This window comes from Sus scrofa, chromosome 13, assembly GCF_054392235.1.
Source record: "Sus scrofa isolate SSC_HxYL_T2T_F1_AM1 chromosome 13, Sscrofa_HxYL_maternal_Yorkshire_Landrace_v2.0, whole genome shotgun sequence".
In the NCBI taxonomy this organism is placed as follows: Eukaryota; Metazoa; Chordata; class Mammalia; order Artiodactyla; family Suidae; genus Sus; species Sus scrofa.
Genome location: NC_139395.1, coordinates 30,692,936 through 30,715,853, shown reverse-complemented (window position 1 = coordinate 30,715,853; position 22,918 = coordinate 30,692,936). Strand labels below are relative to the sequence as shown.

The 22,918-nt window shown below is 37.6% G+C and overlaps 1 protein-coding gene across 36 annotated transcripts in view; it reads right to left on the bottom strand.

The window, feature by feature from the left end:
* RBMS3 (RNA binding motif single stranded interacting protein 3) overlaps positions 1-22,918 on the bottom strand; it is a 1,488,242-nt gene that overhangs the window by 516,315 nt on the left and 949,009 nt on the right. For all 36 annotated transcript variants that reach the window (XR_014822551.1, XM_021069971.2, XM_084987319.1 and 33 more), the window contains one exon: positions 8,884-8,942. Coding sequence is in view for 35 of the 36 variants with exons in the window: in XM_021069971.2 (XP_020925630.2) it covers positions 8,884-8,942 (59 nt within the window). In the remaining variant the exon portion in view is untranslated. The remainder of the gene's footprint in view (positions 1-8,883; positions 8,943-22,918) is intronic.

Here is a 22,918-nt window from a genome sequence, read left to right as displayed (position 1 = left end):
GCTACAGCTGCTGGCCTATGCCACAGCCACAGCAATACCAGATCCAAGCCGCATCTGCAACCTACACCACAGCTCACGACAATACTGGATCCTTAACCCACTGAGCAAGGATCGTACCTGCAACCTCATGGTTTCTGGTTGGATTCGCTAACCGCTGTGCCACGACAGGAACTCTGCAGCAAAAATTTTATGAAAAAGGTACCTACAGGACAATTCTGACTGAAGTTAACAAAGTTCCTACACAAAGTAACATTTTCTGAGATGAAAATAAAAGTCGCTATCAATACCAAAGGAGCAAATATATGTTTATGTATTGATCACATGTGGCTTGTGGTAAAATTAATACTGGTGTATATTAGAGTAAAATTCACAAAAGATCAAAGAAAACCAGAATTTGAAAAGATATCTGCACTGCAGTGTTCACTGCAATACTATTTACAATAACCAAGACATGGAAGCCTTTAAATATACATCCATAAAGGAACAAATTAAAAAGATGTCCATATACACAATGGAATATTACTCAGCCATAAAAAAGAATGAAATAATGCCATTTGTAGCAACATGTATGAACCTATAGATTATCATCCTAAGCAAAGTAAGTTAGAGAAAAACAAAATTGTATGATATCACATGTGGAATCTAAAAAAGGAATACAAATGAACTTATTTACAGAACAGAAACAGATGCACAGACTTTGCAAACAAATTTAGTTACCAAAGGGGAAAGCTTCAAGGGAGGGATGGACTAGGGGTTTGGAACTGGCTGTGCACTGTACCCTGTTAAATATGGAATGGCTGGCTAACAGGGACCTGCTGTATAGCACAGGGAAACCTCCCCCATATTCTGTGATATGGGAAAAGAATATGGAAAAGGATGGGTGTCTCCTTATGTACAACCAAGTCACTGTGTTGTACAGCAGAAATTATCACAACATTGTAAATCAACTATACTCCAATATTTTTTTTAATATTTCATGAAGAAGTTCAGGGAAATATCACAACTTCATATCCCAAAGGGAAATGGGGTGCATTTGTCTAAACAGAACTATTCTCATATTTTTTTGTTCTGGAACCTAATACCAATATTTGAAAATTAAATAAATGTGTTTTTCAAGTTATTTTGCTTCTTGGGCTTCTTGCTCCATAGACTGAGGCCACCTGGGTGAGTGGGCTAGTTCTTTTAAAAGAAATCCCTCTGAATCATAAATTTCTCAGATTATTTATTTATTTATTTGGTGGCCCTGTGGCATGTGGAAGTTCCTGGGCCAAGGATAAAACCTGTGTCACACCAGTGACAATGCCAGACCCTTAAGCCATTGAGCCACCAGGGAACTCCCAGAACATTTTAGTTTGAACTGGTTTTGGGGAATAACAGGTACTAGGAAAGAAGCTTTTCATGGTGTTATTTTCTTCCTGTATTTGCTTAGTTTCTTTGTGGACTGCTGTTTTCTGGAAGCCAAATGGTTCTACTTATACATATACTTTCCACCCAGGTGCATGTCAGTGTCACTTACCAGGACTGGCCCTTAGGTATAGGGTACACCTGGCTTACACAATCACATAAAAATATGGCAAAATAGAGTATCCACCCCTCCTTTCAAGTTCATGGGATTTAATACAGAAATCCACAGTTTCCTCACTTGGTATATAAATATTCCCTGTCAGTGAGGAAGCGAGAAAGTTAAATAATAAATAAAATTGATTAATTCCAAATTTGTCCAAGTGTATGGCCTCCTATGCAGTTACTCCTGTTTTTTTTTAAACAAGCATATAACATGGCCATGAATCTAGAAATGCTCAATGGATTCATTCACACCCCTCCTTGAAACAATCTAGGTGCGGTCCAGTTCTCTCTATAAAATGAACAAGGTGTGCAGAATGACTTCTCTTGTAGAAGAATGACAATTTAGAGTTTTATTTACTAAAGAATGAATGATAGCATTCATGGATGATTTCAGAAGTTTTGGATAATTATCTTCAACTTTGACTTTAGGGGTCCAACGAAATGGTAAAGGCAACACAATTGTCCATAAATATAATTCGACCAGCCTGCAAAAACAAAGGCAAGAAGGGAGTATTTCAAGCTCTCAGAAGTTGGTATGCTTGGCACATTCTAGTTACTCTTATATCCTTTGGCTCTTAGGCATGGAAACTTTCTATGGAATATCCATTACTCATTCCCTCTGCTCTAAACACATAGAAAAAAATGGTTGGCGGGGGTGTGGGGTGGTACGGAGGAAGCCAAACTTAAAAAGCAGGAAAAGGCAGAGACAAGTCAATTCATTGAAGATTTACACCTTGTTTTCAATGGCTTCTTTCATTTCATTTCCCCTGATTTTTTTAAATTAGCAAATAAGCTGGACCAAGGAGGAAAACACATGGGGAAAAACAAAGTAACAACAGCAACCAAAAAACAAAAAACAAAAAAGCAAACAAAAAAAACACCAAAAAACAAAAAAAGAAAAAACCCAAACAAAGCAGTGCAAATCTCAGTGACTTGTACAATAGCTCTTATTTGGTCCTTGTGTTTGAGACTCTGAATGAACTGTGGTCTGTTTTTCATTACTCTCCATCTGGAGCTGCTGCCTGCTTTGTTCAGCAATTTCTGGTCATTTTGGCCTGATGGTGACTGTTTTGTTTTATGTTGCTGTATTATACAGAATGAAAGCTGCCGCAGCCACCACCCAAGAAAGAACAATCTTGAAAAGGAGACGTTGTGTTAAAAGAGTTCCTCATGACCCCTTTCAGAATAGTGAGGATGTTTATCTGGGCCTGCCTACCATACAGACAGACTCAGAGGGCCTGGGTGGGATGCAGGAAGGAACAAAAGCCTTATTTCAGATGCTAAGACACAGTTAAAAGAGTCCAGAGCTGGCTTAATACCACAAGGTTAATTTTGATGCCTTTTCTTTTTCACCTCTAAGGAGACTAGTACATGCATTTTCTCATACTTCACTAAACACTAACTTGAGTAGAATACCCTGCATGTGCAATAGCTCAGAAAAACTGAATTCATATCATATCTTTAAAAACAAAAAAAAGAAATAAATCCTGTCTTGGTAATATTTGGTTTTAATTGCATGGCCTTAGTCTGGAGGCAAAATTGCAAATGATTCAGAAGCAAGCATCTCTGAGAAGACCAAATCCAATTTGCATTCTCTAATGACAGACTCAATGCCCTTAGTGATTTTGTTGAAAAAAGCCACCTCAAATACTCTTCTATTTCTTTCCTTAAGAAAGCAATAGTCAAGAAGACCTCTTTTCTACCTTCTACTTAAAGAAGCAATGTATAACATTCTCTCCTAATCCATTGCTGTTTTCATCAAAGTTATTTTACAAAAAGCAAAGAAACATAGTCATGCGCTACTCAGGTTTCACAGAAAGAATTGCCAAAATATAAATATAGTTGAAACCACGTTAATTTTTCCAACAGCTATTTTGTTTTGCCTGAAAAGACAATATAACAGATTTGGAGAAATGTGAAGTTAATAGTAATCTATCACCTTAACACATCTTTTTTCTTAAATTGCAATACTGTATACAATCATTTGATTATGGAGTCGGGTCCTATTACTATTATGATGTTATAGAAGGGGACCCAGCAAAGTTGAGGGTTTGACCACAGGTCACAGAGCTACTAAGTGGAAAGGCATTGTTCAAACCAGACATTTCTGGCCCTACCGCAAACTTACCCATGAGCACTTTGGACTCTCAAATGTTTCCGTTGCTCCATATTTATTGTGCACACTATTTTATATTCTTCCATATTCACTTAACTTCCTCTAGTAAACAATTTCATGATTTCCCATAGTTTGGTCCTCTCAACTATCATGGTAATGGCCTTAAGTCAGTCGTACATGTTCCATAAGCTGGAATTGGGATGTTTCCTATATTTGCCCGCATATAGAGAATAAAGGAGTTCTAAAAGTGAGTATATAAAACATATAAAAAAAAATGTCCACATAAAATATTTGAAACAACACTCTCCATAGAATTACATTCTTTATTGCTCTTTGCATACTGACTTTTTAAAAGGCTTTTCCAATGTAGCACGATACCAATAGAGAAGGGACAAATTGGTTTCACGGTAACCAGCATTTGATGGCCTGTGTGTTATGTTTGCTACCTGAGTGGATATAAACTATCACTGCAAATTACTTTAATTTGCATGGTTCTAATCATTAACAAATTCCTCCTGAGGACATTACTCCTTTGTAACCTTCTCAGGTTCTCCCTACCACCATCTCTCCTCCCAAGTGGACATGTAGGTGGGGAGACCTCCTTGCTCCTAACTCCGTATGGTTTCTCTCCTGCCTTACACCTCCAATTGGAGTCACATCAAAACATTTTATAAGCAATGCACCCTCACTTTCACATTCATCTGAGACTCCTGGTACCATTCCTAATATTATTCCGCAAATACCTTCTGGATCAGTCCATTTTTCTAATACTAGTCATGCTATTGTTCTTGGCTACTTAAATCAACTTTTAAATGCTAATCTAGCGCCCTTCCCTTTAGCTCCTTGAACTCCACAACAACCTTCCTCCCAACCTCAGCAACTTGCTCACATGCTCATCAACTCTAAACAACTTTCCTTAAGTGGAATTGCTCTCTGTTCCCAACCGTACACAGTTTCTACCTGGAACTATTTCAAGGGCCATTTTTATGGGGGGGAAAAAACCCAAAAAACAAAAACCTTTGAGTAGTACTCATAATACCATTAGAGTAGTATTTTCCCTCCAAACATGAAAGTGACATTAGTACTTCTCAGATGGTAAGCGCTTACTTTTAGGGTACCTCCCCTCTGTTCTTGGTGAAGGTCACACTGCCATCCACAGGTTCCATGCTGAGGCCAGAAAAGGCAGCTAGATGTTTTCATCAGTGTGAAATATCCAATCACCCTGCCTTTTTCACACTACCCTCAAGGCAAAAGTTCTAATACCTCTCTGCACTCCCATAAAATCATCCTTAACTGCCCTTGTTCAATGACTTCCCCAGGTGGTTCCATGGTCCCTGCCTTTATTTCTCCCTCCCTTTCCGCCCTCCTTCCCTCTCTCCATTTTTTTCCTTCCAAATCTATCACTGCTTATTATGCTTAAGGTCATTCATCTCCAAAGTACTTTTTTATTTTTTATTTTTTATTTTTGTCTTTTTAGGACCACACTGAAGCATAGGGAGGTTCCCAGGCCAGGGGTCTAATCTGAGCTACAGCTGCTGGCCTATGCGACAGCCACAGCAACGCCAGATACTTAACACACTGAGCGAGGCCAGGGGTCGAACACATGTCCTCATGGATACAGGTTGGTTTCATGAACCACTGAGCCACAAGAGGAACTCCCAAACTACTTTTTATATCCATATTACTATGAATGAAAATATCTTAGTGCAGCACACCCAAAATTTACATATTGATCTGTTAGCATGAGCATTTGTAAAACTATACCAATATGTACATTATAAAACTCACACAGAAAGTTGATATAAAAACAGAGATATGTCCCAATATTTTCTTTGGATATTCCCAATAGACAGTCATGCAATGCTCTGATCTGAAGATAAGTTTTCTAGATTACACAAGTCCTGTCTTCATTGAGTTTAAAGGTCTCTTTGGGATGAGAGTGGGGTAGATTGGGAGTCTGGGATTAGCAGATGCCAAACTATTATACTAGAATGGAGAAACAACAAGGTCCTATGGTATAGCACAAGGGAACTATATTCAATATCCTGTAATAAATCATAATGGAAAAGAATATGGAAAAAGTAAAACTGAATCACTTTGCCACATAGGAGAAAATGACACAACATTGTAAATCAACTCTACTTCAATAAAATAAACTTTAAAAAATAAAATACAGCTCTCTTTGGAGAAAGAGAAAAAATTAAATAAGCAGTTACAAGAGAATGTGGATTAGGAGTGTTAGGAGCGAGGTAAGACTACCCACGGTGTTTGTCCAGATCGGCAACCCCACTGTTAAGAGATATTGCTTATGGAAACTCAGATAATTCGATTCATCCCCCTCCCTTCCTCTTCAAACTTTACAATCATGGTACAAGAGTACATTTTTTCCAGGCTGGCAGCTGACGTTTTTGTTGTCAGCAGTGTTGTGCAGTAACAAGACATAACTGTATTCTTGAACACAACTTTGCCTGGAGCAGGGTCCATTCATATGGACCACTCCAAAGATCAGACAGGTCATGAGATCTGCTGAGGTTCACAGGGCTGCTTGTCTGTGAAGCATGTGCCTTTCTTCTTGGACCTCAAATGATATGCTTGATTGCCTGATTTGGGTGCCTCAATTTTCCCTGGATGTTCATAAATACAAATACATAGGCACATAAGAAATTCCTCGGCCAGGGATTGAACCCATGACACAGCAGTAACAACATCAGATCCTTAACCTGCTGAGCCACCAGCGGGTTATTTTTTCCCAAAAGACTTGGAAATGGGTTGGAACATGTTAGGAAACCATTGACTGAAATGGCCCACCTTGGCCAGGCATGATAATAATTGCTTGCACGAGTTGTCTCACAAAAAGAGACACGGATAAGGAACATGGTGCTGCCCTGACGACTAACTGGGAGGGGGACAATAGAAGGAAGGAGGTGACCAACTCCCCAGAATCCTTGGGGCTGGAATCCATCTTGGCTGAGTGGTACATGCACCACCAGGAAGGACTTTCAGCCAGACCAGGTTTGATTGGTCAGAAACAACCTGGAAACTAACCCCATTTCCATAAAACCTGAGACTGCAGGCCATGTGGCAGAGCAGGTGTCCCGGTTTCCCTTAACCTGTTGCTCTCTGCGAGGGCACCCCTTCCCAATAAACTCTTTTGCTTTGTCAGCACGTGTGTCTCTTCCGACAACTCATTTCTGAGTGTTAGACAAGAGCCCACTTTCAGGCCTAGAAGGGGTCCACCTTTCTGCAACAATACCATATGCTTCCCAGAGGCAGAGAGTGATGAGTATCTGGCAATCACGATCCTTCTTTGTTCTCGTGTGTTCTCCAAGATTCAGTTTTCAGCTGCCTACCCTAATGGACCCCACCTGCTACCACCCCCACCAGGAGTTATCCTTTGGTGTTATTATCTGCTCCCTTGACTGCAGTCACCACGTGCCACTCCGAGCTTTCCTGTAGCCCCACCTTGACCTCTCCCAAATGGATGCTACATCAGGGCCTCCAGCTCCGGATGTCCAACACATAACTCACAACCTACCGCTACTTCTGGACTTCTTATCTCAGTAAATGACACAGCCCTCTTCTCCAATCATGACAGCTCTACATGTGGGCCTCGCTGCCCACATCCTTCCACCATCATATAAAACATTTAATTCAACCTTTGAAAACCCTCACGGTGACCCCTTTCCATTTCTCTAACAGTGCCTGGGGGACTTTCCTCCTTTTCCTTGTGATCTATGGATCGCAAATCGGCATTGCTTTTTCTCTGCCTCCTGTTCTCCACCCCCATCACCACCTCCCATTATCATTGTTTCACTCACTCCTGCAAAATCACTTTTGTAAATTACAGGTAGTATCGTTATCATTTCTGCTCCAAAAACGTAGAAGGGTTGTGTATAGAATTTAGTTCAAGATATCCAGGATAACTTTTTCAAAGCCTCCAAAATCTTGCCCCTTTCCTTCTCTCCACCAATGTTATTACCTATGCGGTTTTTCTATTCTAGTTATGTCTGAAATGCTTTCTCTCAGACACCAACTTTTCAAGCCCATCCATTCTGCCTTGCCTTTACACACTTCATTCCCCCAAAGGAAGCTCTATATTCTCCTCTCTTAGTATTTGTAGATTCCTCTATTACAGATATTTCTGCTATACTTTCACATATATTAGGCTGGTACACTGATTCTAACACATACATAAAATCAGTTTCTTCATTTTCTTGGTGGTTTCCTTTTCAATTAGAAATTGAACTATTACATGATAGAAATGATGCCTTATTATTTTACCTTGTAGTAGCTAAATACCTACAGCATTTGTGAGTTTATAGGATATAAAGAATATATAGGATTTTAAAAAAAGTCACTGAATTGAATCTCACTAGTTTACCTGATTAGGCTAGGACATATCTGTGGTATGTGACTGTTACTAAAACTTGTGCGAGTTACATTTGTATGTGAAGTAGGGGCAGTATTTAGAAAGATCTTGGCTCCACCATATTTCTTGATGTTGGTATTATTTCATAATGACGAGATTAGAGAAAAAACAAATAATACATGTTACAAAAAGCATTCCAGTTTTCCAGTAAGAACTGAGTCATGCAAGAGAGACCATATAGATTTCACAGATAAATTAACACAACCTTTAAAAGAGTACCAGATTTCCAGACGTGAAAAATCATGAGCCACGGATACAGTCAAATAACTTCAGAAATATTTCCAGGAAAAAAAAAAAAAAGAAGCGTTGGTACGATATGAATTCTGAGATCCCGGGAGATGCTTGCAGCTGAAGCTTAGACACAATGGGCCCATCAGTAAATTCATTCCTAGTCAACCAATGTAGTTAAAGCTTTAAACAACAGATAAATTAAAACGTGTTTTGCATGGGAAACTTTTCCCCAGAGTTTCTCATTTTTATATAGGAAATCAATTTGCATCAGTGATGATATCATTCAAATCAGACAACCCAAAGTTGTTAGGCGGTAATTTAGTTTTATGCTGGAGCAATTTGATACTTGTTCTGATTTGTGATTTTCATTTTGTTTGTTAATGAAAAAAATTAATGAGCAATGTTACTAGAAATACAACTCATCAAAGCCACGGCATTATTAAGAAGGTTGGCCATATACTGTACATGTGAACTGGTGCCTGGGCCTCATGTAGGAGGAACCATCAGGGGGACAGTATGGTACAGATGCCCTGACACCTACCTTTGCACTGATTTGTGTTTTTGTCGAGGATTGCCTTTGTGGATACAATTTTTCCATACCTGAAAGACAAGGAGAGAAAAAAAAAAATCCATGTTATTGTAGCCCAATGAAGACACTTAAAACACCCTAATGAACATCGGTGCACACACAATTGAGCACGAATAAACCAAGAAAACAAGCTCTGAACTCCCATTTCACAGCTGGATGGTCTCTTTTCACCCGTTCTTCTTTAGAATTCGAGAATGCGCTTCCTTCTCTTCGTAATCACTGGGTTGAACCTTCAAAAATAAACCTGTCAGGCTGTCATAGGTAGCTGAGAGGGGATTGTGTGTGATTTTCATCAAAGTGAATCACACTCTGTGGACTCATGGAGAAGAGCATGGGCCTTGGAGTCAGGCTGCTCAGGGCCTGCCTTTAGCTCAGGGCTTACCCAGAGCTATAACCATGCACAGTTTAACATGACTTCTCCAACCCCATTTTCTCATCTGCAAAAATGAGAAATTGGAATAATAACCGCTCAGGATTTGGGAGAGGGTTAAATTTCAAAGTTGAGATTTCCTAGCAGGTCCTAGGATGAATAAAACTTTTTTGAAACCACTTAAAATGTATTATCCTGTAGGTTAATTGAAGATAAGGACTAAGTTTTGTATTCTTAATGTCCAGCACCATCAAGACTAAAAGTCTGCTGTAAATAATGAATGATATAGGTTATCCATGGTGCTTCATCTACAAAAAATATTATGTCCATGTACAACATAAATGTATTAAGTATTTTATCATCTCTTGCAGAATACCTCTTCTAGATTTTTAAAAAATATTTTGGCAGCACCCATGGAATGTTGAAGTTCCTAGGCCAGGGGTTAAACCCACACCACAGTAGTGACAATGCCGGATCTTTACTGCTAGGCCACGAGAGAACTCCTAGGTTTTGTTTTGATTTTTTAACTTTTAATTATTTTATTAAAGTATAGTTGATTTACAGTGTTGTGCCAATTCAAAAGATGGATAATATGTACTTAATCTCATTGAACCCATTTTAGGAGGTATAAATGATAGGACTGAAGAAGATGATCCCTGAAACCCTGTTCTTCTTTAGGATTCTAAGAAGGATGATTCTGAACCAATGAACCCAGAGAAGTTATAATGCATATTTAAGTACCAAGTTTATTTACAACTCATATGATGTTCAAGATTTCAGCTCTGGTCACAAAATATTTGGCAAGTGTTCCTTTAATTCTGTGTTCCTAAGGAAGAATATGTATGTAAGGATATATGACATATATTAAACATTCCATGTATTAATGAACTAGATTCCCTGTCACCAATGTTTCTTTTGCATATGTCATCACCTTTTACCACATCATTATTTCTCTGGGGCATTTTGCTGGTCATTTATTAAAATTCTAGCATTGATAATAACATAGGGCTGGAAATGCCTTTGCCTTATTTTTTAATAGAAATTTATCATTGTAATAGTAATACCACCTATAGCTTTGAAAATCATTCCAATAGGAGCTGTGCTGTTGATAGGTCACAAGAGAAACAGCAATAATTGTATGCTATCTGATGGGGGGACGGAGATGATTCCCACCTACAAACCCCTCCCCATTTAAAGTCCTTGGAACTGGGATGGAGCTGTCCAGTACTGAAATGGGCAGCTTTTGCCAGCACAACCCTGATGTTTCAGCTACTTGGATCCTTAGTACCCCTGCCTTTCCTGCCCCATTATAATGATGATCCTACAGTCAATTAAATCAAAGAGAGCTAGGGTTAAAAGTATCTATTACCATTTTGCACATGTAGAAAGTACACTCTAAAAGATCAGTAACTCGATCAAAATCATGTAATTTGTGAAGGTTACAGTAGGGACTTGAAGATGGAATTCTAAGTGTGGTGCAGTGCTTAATTAATACAGCATACAGTCTCTAAAGTAGAAAAGCTACATCTATCAAATATTCTTGCTTAATAACCCTTCATGTCTTTGAGAATACAGGTATTTGACTCCAGGGCAATATATATAGTAATTAAAAGAATATACTGTGGCAAAAAACTGCCATGGATCAAACCTCAGTTCAGCCTAGGTATATTTGATCACAAAGTCTGATGTTTTCTTTGCATCATTTCATCATCTATAGTAATATAAAACTATTTTTAATATTGATTTAGATTATCTATTTAAAATTATGTAATCTACTTATAAACCTATAAAAACATGATAGTAATCATAAGGTTGCTGGGAGGGCAAGTGGGGTTCATCTCAAGGCTGATACCGGTGACCGGCATAGAACAAGTGCTCATTTAATTTTAGCTTTCCTTGCAGTAACTTCCTTGTTGTTATCTGCTATATAAAAGGATCTCCAGTTCCTGGCATTTCCTGAGGTAAATCAGAAATAAAAGGGGGCTAAGTTTCTGTCCCAAATGACAGATTAAAACACTATTACTTAGACTGTCAAAATCTTCCACTAAGAAATTTGGTAGTGAAGTAATTTGCTGAAAGGATAATTTACACTTATCATTTATATTGCTATTTTAAATGTTTGGGATTTTGTTAACTATGTTCTCATTGTACTTAATCACATAAACACCCATAGGTCAAAGTTTTTTTTGGTTTGTTTAGTACTACTGAAATATCATACAAGCCCACTCCCTCCAAAATTCCTCATTGCTCCACCTTCGTCAACCCCAACAAACACACACAGCCTTTCTTTAGAACTCTATTTCAGTCCAAGCGTTTCTCTTTTAGGAAAATAACCATATATATAATAACAACCATATATTGTTATATATATAATGTTTGCTAGACTTGGACTAATCAGGCAAGTAAACATCTGGAAAATTATACATATCATACAGAAGAAAATAAAAAGGGAGAAGAAAGGGAACATTGGATGGAACTCCCCACCCCCATCAATACAATATGGAAGAAGGAAAAACTAGTGGAAGAAAAATAATTTAGAACATTTATAACCATCTTACATCAGGCACACAAACCCTTAAGAAAAAAATCCTTCCTAATTGGTATCTAAAGCTACTCTTGAAATTTTGATCTAAATACCATCTAAAGTAAAATTTAGCTCTTTGAAAGAGGAAATTAAAAATCACTGAATCTGGAGTTCCCGTCATAGCGCAGTGGTTAACGAATCCGACTAGGAACAATGAGGTTGCGGGTTTGGTCCCTGCCCTTGCTCAGTGGGTTAACGATCCGGCGTTGCCGTGAGCTGTGGTGTAGGTTGCAGACGCGGCTCGGATCCCGCATTGCTGTGGCTCTGGTGTAGGCTGGTGGCTACAGCTCGGATTAAACCCCTAGCCTGGGAACCTCCATATGCCGCGGGAGCGGCCCAAGAAGTAGCAAAAAGCCAAAAAAAAGCCAAAAAAAAAAAAATCACTGTATCTCACAGTAAATTCTCTTCCCCATTGGGACTTTTAACCCACGCTGTGCATATTGTCCTGCTGTATCGCTATTACAAGGATGTCTTCTCCTTCATTAAATGCAGTATATGGAAAAAATTGCCATAATCTTTTTTTGGCTGCCCCATGGAATGCAGAAGTTCCCAGGCCAGGGATCGAACCCATGCCATAGTAGTGAACCAAACCACAGCAGTGGCAATGCTGGATTCTTAATTGCTGTACTACCACAGAACTCTACTACCATTTTTATTTTATAGCCAAAAAAGTGAAATGTTTTCCCGTTTTTTTCTACAAGAAAGCATTTATGACTATTTTACAAAGAAATATTTTTAAGAAATAATTTTATTACTCAGAAAGTGTTACAATACAAATATAAGTGGAAAATAACACACACACACACACACACACACACGTAAAAGCAAAGCATACTGTTTCTTGACTTCTCTATTCCTAATTACTCTCTAGGTTAGACTTTCCAAAGTCACAGAATCGCAAAACAATGGAACACAACTTGATTCAACCTCTACTCTGAATGTAGTTATAGGAATTTCATTCCTTGGCTCAGTTACAATAGTCTGCATTAACAAGTATTTCACAAAGCTAGACTATGCTTTAAACAACAAGAGAAGGTATTTAATGGGCCATTGGTTCCAGTTCATGTCTGAACTCTCACAACGACAAACAGAGACTTTCCGCATGATTGGTGCTGTATTCTCCATGCACTGGAAAGTCAACAACTGATGTAGGTAAAGCAAGTTTAGACTTTTTAAAGATCCAAACCACCAACAACACAAAAATTACCAATATAATATACCTGTAAAGGATTATGTTAAATCTCTCTTACTGACATCTTGTCAAAGTGTACTGAGATACTGAGAGACTAGGGTAAAACCTACTCTACAAACAAACGATACATTTTTATACACACTTAAGAGAAATAAAATATTTCTGAGGTAAAATTATTTCTAAACTTAATAGTTATCCCCTATTTACTCTTCCCTTTTTTGGAGTTTTGATCAAGACCTTAAGCTTTCAGAAGTTTTTCTTTTTCTACCCATGAGTGGAAAGCAAAATCTGATATGGGAGAAAAATATGTGACCAAATTACTGAATGATGCCTAGTAACAGACACCTGAATGGGGGGGTCCCATGTGCCTCCAGCTTCAGAGGCTTTCAGACAAATCTAATTCTTTTTCCTGTGCTTTCATTTCCCATAGCTTGAAGAAAGAAAGTATTACCAACAGACAACTTCCTGGAGGTGGGGAAGGTTCAATATCTTTAGGGAAACAAATGAAGTGAACACATTTTTTTTTTTAACATAACACTTTCCATCTGGGCATTCAGTGCCTTCACTAGTCAGTGTGAGAAGCACCTAGTATAACATTGTTGGGGCAGTGTTTGATACAAAAATATACAATTCCATATCATATCTACAAAGTTACCAACTATCTTGAGGGTCCATACAATGTCCAATACAGCTGGGTACCATATAACATTTTTCTCATAGTCTGAGAGTAGTTGTAAACCAATAGGCTATGTATAATAACCACCGACTTATGTTTTGAGTTTTCATAAATGAGCTTTATAAATTGATGTGTTGCCTACCAACTCTTCAAAATACTTTCACCCAAGCTTGTCAGTAAAAATTTGACATTTAATTTCTTAAAGACAAAAGTGATTTTTTCTGGCATTTATTCTTATTCTTAGACAGTATCTGAGTCATTTGTTGAGACCTTTGATTATTCCACATACACGCCTGATTTAAATAAATGGCATCTTTTATTTTCCCAAATTGAAGAGAAAATAGGGCTATTATGGGTCTACTCTTCATGAATTATGAAGACATCAATTGGTGGTCTCTTTCTATAAAGAATTTATTTTTACATCCTTTTGCTGAATCACCCACTGTGTATATTAATTCAAAAAAATACAGGCAGAGACTGAAAACAGTTTCTGCAGTCAATTAACTCCCAGCTAACTCATTTTTCACATGCCTTCTATACCAATATCAGACAAGAACAAAGGTATTACATTTATTTAATGGATGGAACATTATCCTTTTAGCCAATGTGGTTGTTTGCCTACTATGAGATGGCACATTCATTCTTTTGCATGTGGGGATGCTAATGGAATATGTCTATGGTTTTCAGGATCCATAGACATATGGTGGGGCTATGCCTTTGAGGGATCACATCAGCCAGGATCCACTTACAAGAGAACAAGTCTGCAACCCATGAACATTCTGAAGCATTAACAAGTTCATTCTACAAATGAGTGCTCAAAGCCCGGAATAACTGCTATGGGCTGAACTATGTCTCCTCAAAACATATGTGTTAAACTCTTAACACCCAGTACCTCGAAGCGTAACCATATTTGGACAGATAGCCTTTGGAGGTAAGGTAAAACCACTCACCATATGGGTGGGCCCTAATCTGATATGATTGACATCCTTATAAATTAGGACAAAGGCACAGAGGAAAGATCGCAAGGAACAGAAGGAAGAGAAGGCTATTTAGAAGCCAAGGAGAGAAACTTTAGAAGATATAACCCTGTCGGTGCCTTCATCTCATATTTCCAACCTCCAGAACTATGAGAAAATTAACTTCTGTGGTTCAAGTCACCAAGTCTGTGGTACATTTTATGGCATCCCCTACAAACTAGTAAAACAACTTCTTACCTAAGGCCTGGTGAATTTTGGAAAAGGGAACGAAGGTGAGATTATCCAGATAGCACTCCTCCTTAAACATTTTGTGCAATGATTTTGCAGTGGGTCCCACTCAGCCCTCATCTAATACCTCTAAGCTTTCTGTTATCCAACATGTATGTGTGATAATGGAGGTCACTCAGAGCAGACAAGGAATAGTCTAGAACCTGGTTCTTGCTCTTGTAGGCTAGACATTCTTTTTTCACCTCAGGAGATAATCAAACTCTTTTTTTTTTTTCTTTTTAGAGCCATTCCTGTGGCATATGTAAATTCCCAGGCTAGGGGCTGAATCATGCTACAGCTGCCAGCCTACACCACAACCACAACAACATAGGATCCGAGCCCCGTCTTCAACCTACACCACAGCTCATGGCAATGCTGAATCCCTGAGCCACTGAGCAAAGCCAAGTATCGAACCCACATCATCATAGATACTAGTTGGATTCATTTCCACTGCACCACAATGAGAACTCCAAGATAACCAAACTCTTGAATCATGGATCCACACCAAGTAGATTTCACCAGTCTTACACAAACTGAAATGTCCCTTTTAATTTACAACTTGGGAATGGCATAGTACAAAAGAAGATAAAATAATAATTTCTAGCTGGGAGAACTGAAGAAAAACCTCTAGAAGGAGGAAGTATTGATAGAAGGGGCATCCAAGGGGGATTCTACCAAATATAAAAAATAGCTCATACCTATGCTTCTCAAACTATTCCAAAAAATCAAAGAGGATGGAATAATCCCAAATTCCTTCTACAAGCCACCATTTTCCTGATTCCAAACCAGACAAATACATTTAAAAAAATATAGTTCCCATCGTGGCTCAGTGGTTAACAAATACGACTAGGAACCATGAGGTTGTGGGTTCTATCCCTGCCCTTGCTCACTGGGTTAAGGATCTGGCATTGCTGTGAGCTGTGGTGTAGGTAGCAGACATGGCTAGTATCCCATGTTGCTGTGGCTGTGGTGTAGGCTGGCGGTATAGCTCCAATTGGACCCCTTGCCTGCGAACCTCCATATGCCCCAGGTGTGGCCCTAAAAAGACAAAAAGACAAAAAAAAATTTTAAATATAGGCTAATATCATTGATGAATATAGATGCAAAAATCTTCAACAAAATATTAGCAAACTGAATTCAACAATATATAAAAATGGTCATACTCCATGATCCAGTTGGATTATTTTAGGGATGCAAGGATGGTTCAATACTCTGTTCAATAAACAGTTCTCGTTTTTTAAAAATTGAAGAAGGGGCAATATTTTGGCAATAAAATGCTTTCTTTGCATACTTTTTAGAGATAAGGAAAACAATTATTAGACCAATGTATTACTGCTTAGTAAATTACTGCTTTCATGCTGCAAATAGGTTCACCAGAATCATAGGGATGTGATACTGCATTTGAAATCTAACCAATTTTAAGGCAATGGTTCTCAAACTTTAATGTGCCCTGGAATCTACTGGAGGGCTCATTAATGCATGTATTGCCAGACCCAAATCTCAGAAATACTAACTCAGCAGGTATGAGGTGGGGCTGAAGCATTTCCACCTCTAATAATATCCCTGATGATGCTGATGTTGCTAATAGTGCTTTGAGAATCACCACTTCAAGAGAATAACATACAAACAGCAAAGCAGGTGTGGTTTGTTATCTTCAAGACTCACAGGCTAAGGGAGCTTTCCACAACCATGGAGAACTACCTTTAAAACTACAAACAGAATTTGCTTCTATTCAAAGGATATTCTGCGTTGAAAAGGTGGATTTACATTTTTTCCAGAGCTTTTATTATTTATTTATTTTTCATTTAGCCAATATAAAGACAACTTACAACAGGTACAGCTGCTTTAAAACTTTCATCAGGGACTTTTTAGAAAATTCAAAGAAAACACATAGGCAATGTCTATATAACCCTCTTCCTTCACTGGAAATAATTAGTTTCTAATTTATCATTTGAATTAGAGTACTAATATGAAAAATTAGAGTACTAATTGGTTAGTATCTTCTCTGGTTCTTTCATTAGAAATGTATAAACCTGAAATGGATACATAGGACCAAAAACGAGTGCTTTCAAATTCTAAAACAAAGCAAAAACCCCTTAATTGCTGATTCTTAGAGTTAGTAATTCTTGGGTTACATTTCAGGTTATATATTTGTGTTATGTAGTTAGGGTATAAAGCCTGTCATCTTAGAGAAAGCTTGTGAGAAAGGGATTTCCATGCAAAAGGGACAGCAAATCACACCCTTTTGCTTTCTATAATCATAGTGCATTTTAGCATAACATCCTTCAGTATTTGTTTTGTTAATGTGGAAAGAGACTGGACTTTAGAATCAATATAGACTTGATTCTGAACTGTACCATATATGATGTGGAAAAAATTATTCAACTCCTTGGCACCTCAGATTCCTGATCTGTATAATGTAATCACCAGACCTGCTTTTTTATAGTGACTGTAAAGATGAAATAAAGGAGCGTGTTCCAGAATTCTTGGTACAATGGTTACATGCTGACATCTTTTCCATTATCTTACTAAATAATGCCTTATGGTATATACTATACATTCACTGTGTAGCATACAAAAGATAACTTGGATGACAATGCCTCTTGCTTAAAGTACATAGAGCCAACATGCCCCAGTCTCAGTGCTTGCAGAGGTCTCCTTAGTAAGCTCATATAGATTCTTATTTATACTCCAAGTCAATTCTGTTTCTCCTTCACTCCTCCTGGCAAAACCTCACTACTTGCTCCATCTGTTCTCTAAGTTTAGCCCCTTCAATGGGGCCTCCACTATCTTTCCAGATGCTTCTGCCTTCAACCTCTCACCATTATCAATGCTCCAATTAGTACCCCAGGCCCATTTTTCTCAATTTCCCCCTTTCCTGGCCAGCAGCCAACAAGTCATGTACTCAGTCAACTATATCTTGACTCGGGCATTTCTTGGTTCTCAGCATTGTCAACTCCCAATTTATCCACACATGGTGGACTGTCAACAGTATCCAACCACAGGGCCATTTTGTCTACAAGAGCCCAAACCAGTACCACCAAGTCCCAAGGTCTTCTGTAAGTAGATTTTAGATTTGGAAGATTTTAAATATCTCTTGTATCAGAAGCAAAGTCATCCTGTCAATAATTCATGGGTCCCCTCTTTAAAATTTCTCTAATTTCCATCCCAATTTGTCTAATTAGTTGACACTTTTGTAACTCTTTCTATGGGACAGAACCTGTTCTAAGTGCTCTTTGTATATCTGCTCTTGTTGATCATCACAACATAGTCAAGAGGTAGGCACTCTCACCTGCTGTATTACATACAGATGAGGACACTGAGACAGAAATACCTTAGATAACTTTCTCAAGATCACAGGACTTGGATATAGAAAAAGCATGATCCTGGGCTATCTGGCTTCAGAGCACAGGGCCTGTCACCACTTCACTACGCCACCTCTCAGCTCCAGGGCCTCCTGCCACCTTCCTGACTCAGAAAGTCACTGCCCCTCCTTTTCTCTCTTCCAATGCCCATTCATCCCTGCCATGCTTGAGCCCTTGTTTCTCTATATCATCTATGTTTTCTTTTTTCCCCAACACCAGAGAGCTCCTTCCCCTCTACCTTCCCTTGAACATTTGCAGATCCTGATTTTCTTATACATTGGCTATTGTCAATTTCTCTCTTTTCATTCCTCAGTAGAATGTTCTTGAATGATTGATCTGCTCATGCTACTTATTTTTTCCAATTATCGAATTTCTTATTAAATCCTAAATAATAGCTTCTGTCTGTTGGAACATAAATGAAAATTAACTAGTAACTTCTTTTTAACCATTTTTAATTGAAATATATTTGACTTAAAATGTATTAGTTTCAGGTATAGAGCAAAATGATTCAGTTACAGACATATAATGTACATATGTATGTGTATATATGTATATAAAATATACATATGTATATGAATATAAAATATACATTCTTACCTGTATATAAATTATACATATGTATGTCTTATTTTTCAGATTCTTTTCTATTATAGGTTATTATGAGATATTGAATATAGTCAGTCCTTGTTGGTTGTCTATTTTAAATACAGTAGTATCTATATGTTAATCCCAAACTCCTAATTTATCTCTCCCTATCCTTCCACCCCAATATCCATTTTGGTAACCATAAGATTGTTTTTTTTATGTCTGAGCCTATTCCTATTTTATAAATAAGTTCTTTTGTATCATTTTTTTTATTTCACATATAAGCAATACCATATGATATTTGTCTTTCTCTGACTTCACTTAGTGTGAGCATTTCTAGGTCCATCCAAGTTGCTGCAAATAGCATGATGTCATTCTTCTTTATGGCTGCATAGTAATCATATATATATGAATATATATATGAATATATATATATACACACACATAGTTGCACTGAACATTGGGATACATGTATCTTTATGAATTATAGTTTTCTCCAGGTATTTGCCCAGCAGTGGGATTGCTGAAACATATTGTAGGTCTATTTTTAGTTTTTTAAGGAACGTCCATACTGTTTTCCATGATGGGTGCACCAATTTACATTCTCACTGACACTGTACAAGGGTTTCTTTTTATCCATGCCCTCTCCATCAGAATTTATTATTTGTTTACTTTTTAATGATGGCCATTCTGACTGGTGTGAGGTGATACCTCATCATAGTTTTATCATTCCTCTAATAATTAGTGATATTGAGCATCTTTTCAAGTACCTGTTGTCTATCTCTACGTCTTCTTTAGAGAAATGTCTATTTAGGTCTTCTGGCTATTTTTTATTGAGTAATTTTTCTATATTAAGCTGTATTAGCTGTTTTACATATTTTGGAAATTAATTTCTTGTCGGTAGCATCATTTGCAACACATATTTTCTCCCAGACTGTAGGTTGTCTTTTCATTATGTTTATGGTTTCCTTTGCTGTGCAAAGGCTTTTTAATTTAATTAGGTGCCATTTTGTTGTTGTTGTTGTTTTGTTTGTTTTTATTTCCATTACTCTAGGAGATGGATCAAAAAAAAAAAAAAGTGCAGCGATTTATGTCAAAGATGTTCTGCCTATGTTTTCCTATAGGTGTTTTATAGTATCCAATTTTACATTTATGCCTTTAATCTTTTTAGAGTTCATTTTTGTATATGATGTTAGAGAATGTTCTAATATCATTCTCTTATAAGCAGCTCTCCAGTTTCCCTAGCACCGCTTACTACAGAGACTGTCTTTTCTCCATTTAATATTCTTGCCTCCTTTGTCATAAATTAATTGACCATAAGTGTGTGAGTTTATTTCTGAGGTTTCTATTCTGTTTCATCAATCTATGTGTCTGTTTTTGTGTCAGTATCAAAATGTTTTGATTACTGTAGCTTTGTAGTATATTCTGAAATCAGGGCCCTGGATTCCTCCAGCTCCATTGTTTTCTTAGGATTTCTCTGGATATTCTGGGTCTTTTGTGTTTCCCTACAAATTTAAATAAACAAAAAAAATTGTTCTAGTTCTGTGAAAAATGCCATTGGTAATTTGATAGTGATTGAATTGAAACTAGAAACTTTTTTTTTTTTCTTTTTAGAGCCACACTTGCAGCATAGGGAAGGTCTCAGGCCAGGGGTTGAATAGAGCTGCAGCTGCTGGCCTATGCCACAGCCACAACAACAGCAACAGGGATCCAAGCCCAGTCTGAGACCTACACCACAATCCATGGCAAAAACACCAGATCCCACACCCAATGAATGAGACCATGGATCAAAACTGCACTGTCATGGATACTAGTCAGATTCATTTCTGCTGCACCATAATGGGAACTCTGAAATTAGTAACTTCTTAATAAGTAAAATTATCAGTTATCATCATCCTTGACTTCACACTATCATTTTACCCTCTTAAAAACCTTCCTCTTGAAAACGTTCCTCCCTTGGGTCCCATGCAGCACAATGACTTGGTCCTTATCTTCCTTCCATGAAGGCAATTATCCCTTAATTTCCTTCACTTGCCTTTTCTCTTCCATTAGATTCCCAAAACTGGGTGTGCCTCAAGCGTAATTATTAGCCTGCTTTTGTTTTGATGCTACAACATCCATTTGACTGGTAATTTTCAAAAAGGGCATGCACCAGAATCATTTGGATGCCTTTTTATAACTCTGGGCCCCAACCTCAGAGGGTTCATGTGTTTATTTTAAATCTTTTGTCTAGGATTAGCCACAAAAATTTGAATTTCTAACAAGTTTACAGGTAAGACATTATTTCTGGCCCAAGAACCACACTGAGAGAACCACTGATAAGAAACCTCCTTCATTACCATGTTTTGAATTTCCATTTCTTTATGTTTCACACATATTTCTTTCTTTGGATCTGCCTTCATCCTCAAACCTCAATATGGAATCTCTAGTTAGGGTCACTAGTTACTTCCCTTTGAATGCTGAGTACTCATCTCAAAAACACAACAAAATTGAAATCTCTATAACCCCCTTTCTCCTTTCTCTGAGAACATCTCTGGGGAAAAAGCTAGTTGGGAAGTAAAGTGTGTACAGGGTAGGGACTCTGATGACCTGGAGAACTCAACCCCCCTCTGGAGGGGCTCTACTGCTGATCTCCAGCCAATGCTACGATCGATGAAGGAATGGGATCCCAATGTTGCCAAGCCTTCTATTTGTCTTTTTTTTTTAAAGAAATTTAAATTTCCAGGCAAAATATGCCAATTTGTCAAAGTCATCTTAGAGTTTTTTTGTAAAACAGTGTGAAAACAGTTCTCCTAGGCAGACTGAGCTTGAGGACTCCCAGCTCGTGACATGGGCACTGATGTCTTCCAGCCTCTCCTTCTCTTTCTAAATAACATAAGTCCTTCCAGGGTAAAATTCCTGTTCTAACTTCGTTGTCCACCAGCAATTTTCCCCAAATAACTGGTATGCTCACAGCCCGTATAAAATTACCTAGCATTATTTGTTTTTTTTTTTACTGTTTGCGATATTGTCTCTGCATATCCTATGAGATTGTCTCTTTAACCAGACTTGGATTTTTTTAGGGGTCCAGATAAAGCTTTATGCTTCTCTGATCATCCCTGAAATATACAGTACAGCATTTGATGCATAATAAACATCTGTGAAAATCTGTTGATATTTAAGTATTTTTTAATGGACCTGGTAGTTTTTTCAGATCAGAAACACCTATCATTGCCTGGGCTATATTTATACACAAATACACATGCATATTAATTAATTAACAATTAATTGATCACATGCAATATGCTAGTCACTATAGAGTACATTAGACACTTTATTCTGAATGCTCACAACTATCTAATAAGTTGGTATTATTAGTCTCATTTTTTAAGGAGGAAGAATTAAACTCAGATACATTAAGTGATTTGCCATAGTTGGCAGAGCCGTTGAGTTATATCGCTTATATTTGAACTCGGATGGATTTGGCACCTACTCTCCTTGATATTACACTGTCTTTAGTGCACAATAAACAAGATTCAATGAAAGTCAGTCCTCTGGCCAGTCACGGAGCCACATAAAACATTTGTGAATCTTTTATACATATAAGACATGATTTCAGCCCTAAAAGGCATAAAAATAACCAAAAGTCATTGGAAATAGTATAGCTGGACATTCTGGACATTCATCATCAATTATTTAAATTAACTTCTAAAGAAACTTATTCCTTACCATATAGCAAAGGGAACTATATTCAATATTCTATAATAAACCATGTGAAAAAGAATGTATAGATGAATCACTTTGCTATACAGCAGAAATTACCAAAACATTGTAAATCAACTATACTTCAAAAAGAAACTTATTTCTTCAAGAAGCTTATCATTGCACATGTAGCCCATTCTAGAAAACTGAATCTAACGTGAGCTAAATGCATAATGAAAGACAGAGCTTCCCAGCAGAATTTACATTTGCTATTAGGGGAAGGCATCAAA